Source organism: Schistocerca americana, chromosome 8, assembly GCF_021461395.2.
Source record: "Schistocerca americana isolate TAMUIC-IGC-003095 chromosome 8, iqSchAmer2.1, whole genome shotgun sequence".
Taxonomy (NCBI): domain Eukaryota; kingdom Metazoa; phylum Arthropoda; class Insecta; order Orthoptera; family Acrididae; genus Schistocerca; species Schistocerca americana.
Window position 1 is genome coordinate 522,403,726 of NC_060126.1, and position 12,214 is coordinate 522,415,939.

Below are 12,214 nucleotides of genomic sequence, written 5' to 3' on the forward strand. Positions count from 1 at the left end.
ACATACGATTCACACCATCTGTATTGGTGTGCATGTGAGTTGTTGTTATGGTGGTGGTGGTCTTCAGTCTGAAGACTGGCTCTATGCGGCTCTGCACGCAGGTCTATTCTGTGCAAGCCCCTCCATCTCTGTGTCACTACTACAAACTGCTTCCATTTGTACTCGTGCCTAGGTCCTCCCTTAATAGTTTTGCTCGTACACTTCCCTCCATTACTAAACCAACAATTCTTTGATGTGTCCCGTCAACTGACCCTTTCATTCAGTCAGGTTGTGCCACACATCTTTTCCTTCCCGATTCCATTCAGGACGTCTTGATTAGTTGCGCGATCTACCCATTCAATCTTCAGCATTCTTCTGTAACACAACACTTCCGAAGTTTCTGTTCTCTAGTTGGCTGGGCTGCGTATCGTTTACGTTGCTGAATTGCTTATCGTCCACATCTTGAGTTACATTACAATAATTTCACTTCCGAATGATTCTCAAAAAGCTTATGACCAGTAATGTAATCTTCGTTCGAAAGTATTGTGGGAACGGAAGCCGGAAGTGAGTTTATTGTGTGCACGGTCGCGTCTAACGGTGGAAAAACATGCATCCTGTCATAAGAATCGAGTAATATGTCAGACGGACACCAATACACTTACTTTAATTCTTAAGTGACGTATCTGATGATAGCATTACCCCAAATCAGGTAATAAAGTATTACTGAACTCTGGGAGATGGCTATAGATGGCTACTTATGGATCTCAATCTGTTTTTCGTATCCACAACAGATTATAACACTCGTCAGTTCATGCTCTACAAAGAAAGAACTAAAAACGTGGACTGTGAGAAAAATGGAAGAGTTTGAAAGTTGTCACAGAGATGTTAAAAAGTAAATGGATAGAGCAAACAAAATAATGGTGAATCACCAGAAACAGAGAGGACAGAAGTCCTTGGAAAATACTACAAAAAGAGCGAGGGACCAAGGGCATCCGCTGCTTCCAAGGACATCCACTACTCCGTCTAGAAGTGAGGTTGTTACTGGAATCCGCTGTAGACGGGGCAGACAAAGAAGAGAACTTATAAAATCACTGAATGTTATAGCTATGCAGAGAAGAATATTTTGGCAAACCTTACGAAGAAGTTTAGGACTTCAAGTCGAAAGGCGATTGATTTAAGCCCAAAAGTGCACAGCAGGTACGCAGTGTCTGAGGAATCAAATTGCATAAATCTACAGGAACAACATGGGGTCGATCCCCGGTAACATCAAGGGGTTTCCCTTGCCAGAAGCTTTCATATTCAACAGCTTTTCAGGTGTCCTCCTCCCAGATCTTTCCATCAGAGTAAAAATTTGAGACGGTTACCGGGAATCAGACCCGGGACCTCGGCACTACCAGTCAGAAACGATGACCACTTTTTTTTGTGCGTTTTGTTCGTTGTTGATCGTTGTGTTTGGTCGTTGCGGACGTCACGATGACATCCGTTCAAGTTCGTTTGTTGATCCTTCCACTCAGTTTTTTTATTACAGAGGCCAGCCGGCTCTCTGACCGAACACGCTGAGCTACCGTGCCGGCGGGAACTAGACCACACGACCAGTTTGTTTTTACTGCGACTGTAGAATTTGTGTTACGCAAAAAAGTGTGTTTGTGATTACTAGAGGTGAGATACTGCGGTGGACGATGAAACTGAAAATGTTGCATAATCAGTGAGCGAAGATTCGAACGAAGCGTCGGTTTTATCATCCGCGACTGAAACAGCAGGTGAATCAGCAACCACAGATTTGCGGCATCAGCAGGGATGGTAGTTTTACAAACACTGCCAGCAAGGCGTGGTGAGCAGCCAACATGAGATACGCTGCACTTACTTTTTCCATTTTTGTAGTCCGATTAAAATTACTTGATAGATGATACTTCACAGGTTTCTTCCAATCAGAGCGGTCATGGTCACGCCCGAACCATGGACCATTGTCAAACTGCCAGAACAGTTGGTCAGTTCACCTTGTCCGGCTTTCTTTCTTGTTTTCTTTGGATCCCGACTCCTGAATCTGACCGCTTAATTTCGTATTTCATCACATATGATAACCACAGAACAAAACACACGCACAGGCAGCGACCGATGACCAAGCAGTCCCCCCCCCCCCCCCCCCCTCCCACTTAGACATACCAACATACAGACAAACGATGCAGACGATATACATTGCGTTTCGTACACAGCGCTAATGAAACACTACTGGTCCTTCTGCACTACACGCAGTCCAACGTCACAAATGCAGTTGTTGTAATCACAGAGATGGACGTACACTAGAAAAGATTCGCACGGCATTACGCGAAGCCAAATTTTTGAAGGCTGCAGTTCATCGTTGCTACTGGACTATGACAGTCCGAAATGTAACAGCTGTAGGTATCGTGTCATAGTGTTCTAGCGTAGTGGTCAGCGCATTTGCCTGTCGTGTACGACGTTTTTAGTTCGAAACTCGTGAACCACAATTTTTTGTTTTTATTTCTAAATCTAGTCAGTAGACTTTCGTTATTATTTTTATTCAATTAATTGATGTAAATGTTATTTCTTTAATTTGTAACGCTTTCCCGCGTCATTTTCATTATCGCGTTAACCTTTCTTATTTGGCTTTATTTTTCTTCCTACTATTCTTTTTTTTTTTCGTGTGGAATTTGCCAGTATCGTCTATAATATACGACCAAATATCAACAAGATCTGATCATCGGCTGGCAAAGCGGCAGTTCGTGAGACCACTGTGAAGATAGTTTCAGGCAACCAATCGATGACAGTTCCCTTTAATATATTAAAAAAAAAAAAACTCTGAAAAAGAAATTTTTCTATCTTAAGTTTGCTTTGGCTGCTGTGAACAAAGCCATCGTGCTTTTTATTATGCCGCTGATTGTTGACCGCCGTTTTCTCGGATAAGTTGCACATCGCAAGGTTGTGGTTGTGGTTGTGTTAGGGCATCAGTCTGAATTCAGGGCTGAAAGACGCGCCGTCCGCTACAGTTCAATCATTTGTCACTTAAAGTCAGCTGCCGACAGAGACTCTCGCATTTTCATCATACCTCGTGCTGGCCGCTCCAACACTGCTCCGCGTTACGCCTTATCATTTGTGAAGTAATCCGCCCCGTTTGTGAGTCACCTATAACGGAGCGGCAGCTGGCAGCTGGCAGCCGGTGTGTCAGCGCTGTCGCGGCGAGTGACGGGCGTCAACTACCAAGTGATTTGGACCAGACTACAGTAATAGACGCGTACAGACGTGGTGTAGCGCGTGGCAGCGCTCCGCTTGTCGGAGTACTCGAGTGTACACTAGTACTACTTGCCCTGCGTGTTATTCAGGCGTGAGCGCGACTGTGTAGTCCCTCTGATTGGGTAACCAGCAGAGAAGTACAAATTCCGCTTTTAGCCTGCCAATGCTCGCCTGTTAGCCAGACAGGCAAGTCACCGCACTTTATCAGCAGAACGGAGAGGCCCCTTTACTCCCATCCAAGTCAAGCTGAGCCCAACACAAGCAAACTGAATGAATTGTGCTTGCCTGCCCGTCTTCCCGCTATGATACGCTACGTAGCTGTTATTTCTGTACGCTTCCACTGTAGTGTTATGAGGAGGATTCGAATTGATTTTTTTTAACCTGAGTACCACAAGACGAGGCTCAATGAAACATATATTCATTCTGGGTCACAGCAGGCGAGAAAATGGTTGATTTTTATTTGTTCCTTTTTTCCTTTTCGGCATATTTTTGGGATTATTTATTTCTTTATTTCGATAAGGACGGTTTTCTGTGCAAGTTCGCTCTGTCTAGATTAGTAGTGACTACGGTCAATTGGAACCATCATCAGTTCACCTCTAATACACGTTTTCTGTAGTAAGCAGAACCATCTCTGAAAGCAGACATCTCTTGCATTTAAGAACTTGAAGATACCTGTTATACTGCAGCACCAAGTAAAGTGCGGTTTGTCAGCCAAATATGACCCCCAATTATATAAACTTTGATTACTTTTTTCCGGGATGTGCTCTGTGGTTTCACTGAATTCATTCTAAGTGAACAAAATAAAAAAATGGTTCAAATGGCTCTGAGCACTATGGGACTCAACTTCTCAGGTCATTAGTCCCTTAGAACTTAGAACTACTTAAACCTAACTACGCTAAGGACATCACACACATCCATGCCCGAGGCAGGATTCGAACCTGCGACCGTAGCAGCCTCGGACTGCGCGCCTAGAACCGCGAGACCACCGCGGCCGGCTTGAACAAAATACTTCTACCTAAATTTCTCAAATGGATTTTAGCAAACGCGAAATTAATTTTTCATATGATTTTAATCTAGAAAAAAAGCTTTTCTTTTATGCTAAGTTTCCTTCGCACTACGTTACGTATCACCAGACTGTGTTTTTTAATACCCTCTGAGCCATGTTTTTTTCCCTATTTCAGTCAGTGTTTGACCTAAATTGAGAAAGCCTATGCACTGCTAAATGGCCTCAAGTCCTTAGCACACAGTTCCACACGTTTGTCAGCCACTAAGTCTTTGTCCTCTTTCAAAATATTTGTAGAGTCAGGAAACTGATGGTCAAATTTACAAACAAGTAACGTGCTAGAGGTTCCCGAATGAGTGTTTAGTAACTTTTTATACAATTTGTACTGCAAGACACCTTCAGATTTATTTGTTGCTCCCTTATAAACCACGGAAGCTTTTCCCCTGCTGGACTTGGTACATATTCCCCAACTGTTAGTTTCTCCTCGATCTCTTATAAGTTTGGTTTGTTAATTTTACTGCTGGCACCGTTATGATAAATGAGTTGCAGTGGGACTATCTACGCAAGGATATACCTGACTATTCTGTAGTCACCCTGGATTGATGGTGCAACCTACGGTCTGATGTAGCAGGATAAATGGGTCCTACGACGCTTGACTGGCTTGCTGTAACCCAAGTTGGCCTGCTTTAGACACCGTGCTTCAGTACACTTCCACTCCCGTCTCTCCGTTGTGGGAGGTTGAGCTACTTTAACAGTTGCGGCGGAGACAGGGGCCGGCAGGCTGGAAGGAGAATTTGCACATCTCAGGTAACCAGTTCGCCTTGCCGGGTAATGGGATAGCGGGCTGCGACGCACTGTCCAGTGGCCCTGCAGCGTGTTGAGCAGACAGAGGAGCGGCAGTGGCGTTCACGCTGGGAGACGCCGGAGACCCCGTGGCGGAAATCATTGGCGGCTTGCACTTCCTCTCCCGTTCATTCGCCTTACCGCCGTAGTCGTATGGGGGTTCCCCACGAGGCTTTACGTAAGGCGGTGTTTACGCACCGCTATACCCTGCTGAAGGCATGCCTCCGAAGCGAAACTGTGTTTCAAGTGAAACGTCTCTGTTAGATTCGTTTCATACTATTTACATTGTATTTCGTACTGCCACGCATAATTATTTGTAATTTAGTTTTGTACTTCGTGTTTGTCCCCATTCAGCTGTACACAATAACTTTAAAGTATAAATTTTTCCAGTAAACATCTAATCGTATGTACATCACCTGCAGTCTGTGCTCCCAAATTTCCTTTTATCATCTGTATGAATGAGTGAGTGAATGTGTACGTTGAATTTGTCTTTTATATGGTAGCAGTGCAACATCTGGCTGTCTGTTGTGGTAGCAACAGGGAAGCCGACGTAGCTTTCTCAGTCAAGGCAAAGAGATTTGTAGCTATTAGGTGGTCATTGGACAGTAGTTACGTTGGTGACGGTAAGGATCCCTCTGGTCTCTGCCGTCTACTTGGGGGAAGTTCGCTGCAGGAAGTTCGGCACTCAGGACTGGACTTTCGGTGAGTGAAGACGGTACTTTTAAGGACTGCCTTTACTCCTGTTCCCCACGCTCTCCTCTGTCTTCTTCGTCCTCCAGAAGGGACCCAATCCCGTATTTTGCAGGCTACTTTTCTGTGTTTGCATTTTGCACAGGCTTCAACCGCAGTACCTGGCACAACCTACTCACTATATAGATTTCCAGACAGTAATATCTTCTATTGGTGGTCATTAATGTGGCACACTTCTGAACTGTAGAGCGTAATTCATTCAATAATGATGAAAATGTATTGCTGAATCATCCTCCGAATATTCATGTGTCAGTCGTCTTTGAATGTAAGAAACTAATTAGCAAAAATATTTACCAGAGTGGGATATATTGTAAACATTTGCGTGTCGCGTTAAATGCATTAATTTGTGAAGGAATGGTGCTGATGCAGTTACATACATAGAGTAGTCACAAGGCTAGAAAATTCTAGCGAAATGCAGGAAGACGGGCAGAGGATTGATGCTTGGTGCACGGATTTTCGAGTTGATAGTCAACATAAAGAAATGTAAGTTTACTGCGTGTAAAATTAGGCGGCGAGGCCCGTCGCTGCGTGATTCCACTATTGCCGAACAATAACTGGAAGCAATCACATAGATTAATGATCTGTGAGTATGCGTATGGAATGACTGGTTCTCCAGCTGTTCTGCAGATTAGTTATGCCGCGTTATTTTAGGAGGAGTAGGTGTTCGCGTCTTACAGTTTTTAAAGCAATAGAAAACATTTCTATTACTACCAAGGATTTCGTAGGCGCCCAAGTCATCTTGCGTGGGACATCGGTGTTTTGCGGTGGAGTTTTCAACTTCACTCTCGCTAACAAGGATACGAATGAACACGGTAACGGCTGGGTCACCGTTGCTCTTGTACGTGGACCAGAAGTCGATAGACCACATAAAACTAAACAGACTGAAATTCATTGGTAGAATGCTTAGGTAGTATAGTGAATAAGCGAAGGAAGTAACCTGCGAAACACTGGGTCGACCGATACCATAGTATTGTTCATCAGCGTGGCACGTGCGCTAGAAGGGATTGGCAGGGGACATGGAGATGATCCGAAGAATGACAGCGCGTTTCCTCGTAGGCTCGTAAACACGAAAGCATCGCGAAAATGAGTCGCAGACGCTCAAAAACAAGCGTTGGGCGCCATAACGGAGTGGTTTACTGCTGTAACTCCTAGAGCGTCTGTTCCTAGAACAAGTATATATTGCATCTTCATACGTGGATCTCGCGGACTGACCATGAAGACAACGTTAGGGATATTCAAACCTACGCAGATCGCCAACAGTCGTTTTTTCCGCGCATGTTTCTCAGCTGGAACAGAGAAGGGTGCAAAACGTAGTCTCCACCACAAACCATGTGGTGGCTTGCAACATACACTCCTGGAAATTGAAAAAAGAACACATTGACACCGGTGTGAGAGACCCACCATACTTGCTCCGGACACTGCGAGAGGGCTGTACAAGCAATGATCACACGCACGGCACAGCGGACACACCAGGAACCGCGGTGTTGGCCGTCGAATGGCGCTAGCTGCGCAGCATTTGTGCACCGCCGCCGTCAGTGTCAGCCAGTTTGCCTTGGCATACGGAGCTCCATCGCAGTCTTTAACACTGGTAGCATGCCGCGACAGCGTGGACGTGAATCGTATGTGCAGTTGACGGACTTTGAGCGAGGGCGTATAGTGGGCATGCGGGAGGCCGGGTGGACGTACCGCCGAATTGCTCAACACGTGGGGCGTGAGGTCTCCACAGTACATCGATGTTGTCGCTAGTGGTCGGCGGAAGGTGCACGTGCCCGTCGACCTGGGACCGGACCGCAGCGACGCACGGATGCACGCCAAGACCGTAGGATCCTACGCAGTGCCGTAGGGGACCGCACCGCCACTTCCCAGCAAATTAGGGACACTGTTGCTCCTGGGGTATCGGCGAGGACCATTCGCAACCGTCTCCATGAAGCTGGGCTACGGTCCCGCACACCGTTAGGCCGTCTTCCGCTCACGCCCCAACATCGTGCAGCCCGCCTCCAGTGGTGTCGCGACAGGCGTGAATGGAGGGACGAATGGAGACGTGTCGTCTTCAGCGATGAGAGTCGCTTCTGCCTTGGTGCCAATGATGGTCGTATGCGTGTTTGGCGCCGTGCAGGTCAGCGCCACAATCAGGACTGCATACAACCGAGGCACACAGGGCCAACAACCGGCATCATGGTGTGGGGAGCGATCTCCTACACTGGCCGTACTATTGGTGATCGTCGAGGGGACACTGAATAGTGCACGGTACATCCAAACCGTCATCGAACCCATCGTTCTACCATTCCTAGACCGGCAAGGGAACTTGCTGTTCCAACAGGACAATGCACGTCCGCATGTATCCCGTGCCACCCAACGTGCTCTAGAAGGTGTAAGTCAACTACCCTGGCCAGCAAGATCTCCGGATCTGTCCCCCATTGAGCATGTTTGGGACTGGATGAAGCGTCGTCTCACGCGGTCTGCACGTCCAGCACGAACGCTGGTCCAACTGAGGCGCCAGGTGGAAATGGCATGGCAAGCCGTTCCACAGGACTACATCCAGCATCTCTACGATCGTCTCCATGGGAGAATAGCAGCCTGCATTGCTGCGAAAGGTGGATATACACTGTACTAGTGCCGACATTGTGCATGCTCTGTTGCCTGTGCCTATGTGCCTGTGGTTCTGTCAGTGTGATCATGTGATGTATCTGACCCCAGGAATGTGTCAATAAAGTTTCCCCTTCCTGGGACAATGAATTCACGGTGTTCTTATTTCAATTTCCAGGAGTGTATATACGTAGGGGGAAGTAAGTGAAAGCTCGAAGAGCGGTGCAACACTCGTCCACATCACAGCGTCACAGCGGATAAAGATATCTATGATTAGCCCTGAGGTGAGCCGGGCGATGCCGGCCGGCGGTGAGGCCAGAGTGGCAGAGGGGCAGCCAGTCTGACCTGAAGACGTCGTCCCAGCCCCAGCCGGTGTTGCCGAGCCGCTCCCAGTGGTCGTAGTCCCGCCGGTTGCCCCTGGTGTAGATCATGTAGTTCAGCACGCTGGAGCCGCCCATCACCTTGCCGCGCGGGAAGTTGCACTGGCGATTGCGCAGCCCCAGGCACGCCTGGTCCGACGGCTCCGTCTTGTACTTCCAGTTCGCTTCCGTGAACTGCAACCACACCGGCACAGTGCCTGAGAACTGCGCGGCAGTAAATCAAAGACAGCAAGACAGACACGCAACAATTCCAGTAAGACACAGCTAGAACACACATCATCTCGAATATCACGTAAAGACCAAAGACGCGTTGTGTCTCACCCATCCGACAAAAGATAAATCTCTCAACGACGCGCGATCGTCATTCCGAACACGCCCGTAGGATTGAAAACTGTGTAACAGGACAAATGGCTAGAACCGGACAAATATTCACCGCCGTTATTAATAGCAACTACCAACGTTATGGCTCTGAGCACTATGGGACTTAACATCTGAGGTCATCAGTCCCCTAGACTTAGAACTACTTAAACCCAACTAACCTAAGGACATCACACACATCCATGCCCGAGGCAGGATTCAAACCTGCGACCGTAGCAGCAGCGCGGTTCCGGATTGAAGCGCCTAGAACCGCTCGGCCACAGCAGCCGGCACCAACGTAATGTCCCAAACGCAGGTACCTGTAGGATTTGTCACGTCGCCCACACATTGATAGTTCGACCGATACCTGAGCATTCCTCGTCAGTCTGGGACCCGTCCCAGACAGGACTGATAGAGGAGGGAAGAAGTAAACCGAGCGAGATGATGCAGTTGCTAGCAAATTGGACTGACGTACGATGGTTCAAACCTGTGTCCGGCCATCCAGATTTAGGTTTTCCGTGATGTCCGTAAATCGCTACAGGCAAATGCCGGGATGGTTCCTTTGAAAGGGCACGGCCGATTTCCTTCCCCATCCTGTCCTAATCCGAGCTTGTGCTCCGTCTGTAATGACCTCGTTGTCAAAAAATGTTCAAATGTGTGTGAAATCTTATGGGACTTAACTGCTAAGGTAATCAGTCCCTAAGTTCACACACTACTTAACCTAAATTATCCTAAGGACAAACACACACACCCATGCCCGAGGGAGGGCTCGAACCTCCGCCGGGACCAGCCGCACAGTCCATGACTGCAGTGCCTTAGACCGCTCGGCTAATCCCACGCGGCTGACCTCGTTGTCGACGGGACGTCAAACACTAATATCCTCCTCGTTGATAGAGGAAACCGGAAGCATGTTTCGTCATACATTCGTTTAGTAATTGCGAAAGCATTGAGAGGTTCATCCATCTCCAGTTGCAGATATTGCGAGACAGGTGCCGTTCATTACGGTGTGGTTTACTGTTAAAATTCCGAGAGCGTATGTTCCCAGAAGAGTCAAGCAGTATATTGCTGGCTCCTTTGTATCTCTCGCGGAAAGATCATGGCGACTACAAGTCACAATTAAAGGATTTCTTTTTATTTGCTGCAGCCGTAAGAGATTATCTGGTTACAGGTTTATTCCTGTTTCTCAGAACAAAAGGTCGTGGGTTAACGATTCCGTGAATGATTACTTCCTTCTGGAAGGTTCTGTGAAATTCAGCACTCAACTTGGACACACACATCTCAAGTGTGAGCATTTAATCGCTTTATAAATTAAAGGGTTGACGTTATTAATCGGTCTTTTCGACCATTTTTGTATCGCATGGTTTGTTGTCTTCATTCCAACAGGGCCTGCGCAAGCCATAACATTACACTTTTTTTCCAGTTAGTAAATCACATGTGTACAAAGTTTGCTTGTTTTTGCTTCAGGCGTTCCAGAGTTATGCTGAATCATACATACAGGAAGTTTCACAATTCATGTTACACATTTCTATAGGTCGTAGAGAGGACTTAGTAGATCAAGTTTTACATAGAAACCCATGTCGGGTAACGTCATGCAACGACGCAAGAGAGCGTCAAAGTTATGGACGCCGGGGCCTGTAAATGTATGTATATACAGCGTGCTGCCCCAAACTTTCTACGATGATGGAGACAGATAAATGTATCGCCTGAGGTAAGGAGCCCTGTACCGGAAACGGACGAGTAGAAAGTTGTAGCCGGCCGATGTGGCCGAGCGGTTCTAGGCGCTTCAGTCTGGAACCACGCGACCGCTACGGTCGCAGGTTCGAATCCTTCCTCGGGCATGGATGTGTGTGATGTCCTAAGGTTATTTAGGTTTAAGTAGTTCTAAGTTCTAGGGGACTAATGACCTCAGCTGTTAAGTCCCATCGTGCTCAGAGCCATTTGAACCATTTCGAAAGTTGTAAGCGAAAACCGTTCTGATACTTCTGACAGTTGAATACATGTACCTGTCCGGTCGTTTCTGTGATTGTAGGGTAGGCAACTTTCAGAGGTGGTAATGTAGTGTGGAGCAAAACAGATAAAAATGTCCTGTGAACATGGGTTCTAAAATGCATACCTTAAGAGCGAAGACTACTTGGTCAGTGGAGGAGATGGGTTCCACACTAGCGAAGATGAACAAGTGCTCCTAGCTCCTCAGGTATGCGTCTTAGAGCGTACGTTTACGGGACATATTTTCTTGTTTTTCTCCATAGTACCAACTCTGAAACTTACACGCCATTTAATCGTAGCAAAAAGGCTACTGGTATATGTCAGAGGTATCACAACGGTTTTCGCTTCTGACTTTAGACTCGTTCGTTTGCGGTACAGGGACACTTACCTCACATTGATACATTTATCCTTGTCCATCATTTTTGAAATTTTGTAACATCATCACGGAATCACCCTGTGTATACCTACATCTACAGAGGCAGGGGCCTATAACTTTGACGCTCTCTAGCGTGCATCCACCGGACATGAGGCCTGTATAAAAAAAAAAAAAAATCTCGCCATTGCCAAAAGATTCCGGAGTAGATCCCATTCGGATTTCCGAGGGGGAGGGGGGGGGGGGACTGACAAAGGGGAGGTGACCGCGATAAAAAGATTGAAGAACCAACGAAAGGATAACGTTCTATGATTCGGGGCGGAGAATTTCAGAAGCTTGAACATGATAGGGAAACTAGAAAATCTGAAAAGGGAAATGCAAAGGCTCAATCTAGATATAGTAGGGGTCAGTGAAGTGAAATGAAAAGAACACGAGGATTTCTGGTCAGACGAGTATCGGGCAGCAGAAAGTGGTATAACGGGAGGAGGATGTGTTATGAGTAGGTAGGTATGGTTGGGAGTGGGTTGCTATGTTCAGTGATAGGGTCGTTCTTATCAGAATACATAGGAAACCATCATCGATATCGATAGTTCAGGTATACATGCCGACGTCGCAAACTGAATATGAAGAGGCAGAGGAAGTGTATGAGGATATTGAAAGGGTAATAACGTACGTAAAGGGAGATGAAAATCTAATAGTCATGAGGAG

The 12,214-nt window shown here is 46.8% G+C and overlaps 1 protein-coding gene across 1 annotated transcript in view; it reads right to left on the reverse strand.

Moving 5' to 3' along the window:
* The window catches only part of LOC124544788 (glucose dehydrogenase [FAD, quinone]-like), a 116,117-nt gene that overhangs the window by 23,224 nt on the left and 80,679 nt on the right, over positions 1-12,214 (reverse strand). Inside the window, exon 3 of the mRNA XM_047123469.1 lies at positions 8,756-8,964. Coding sequence (XP_046979425.1) covers positions 8,756-8,964 — 209 coding nt within the window. The remainder of the gene's footprint in view (positions 1-8,755; positions 8,965-12,214) is intronic.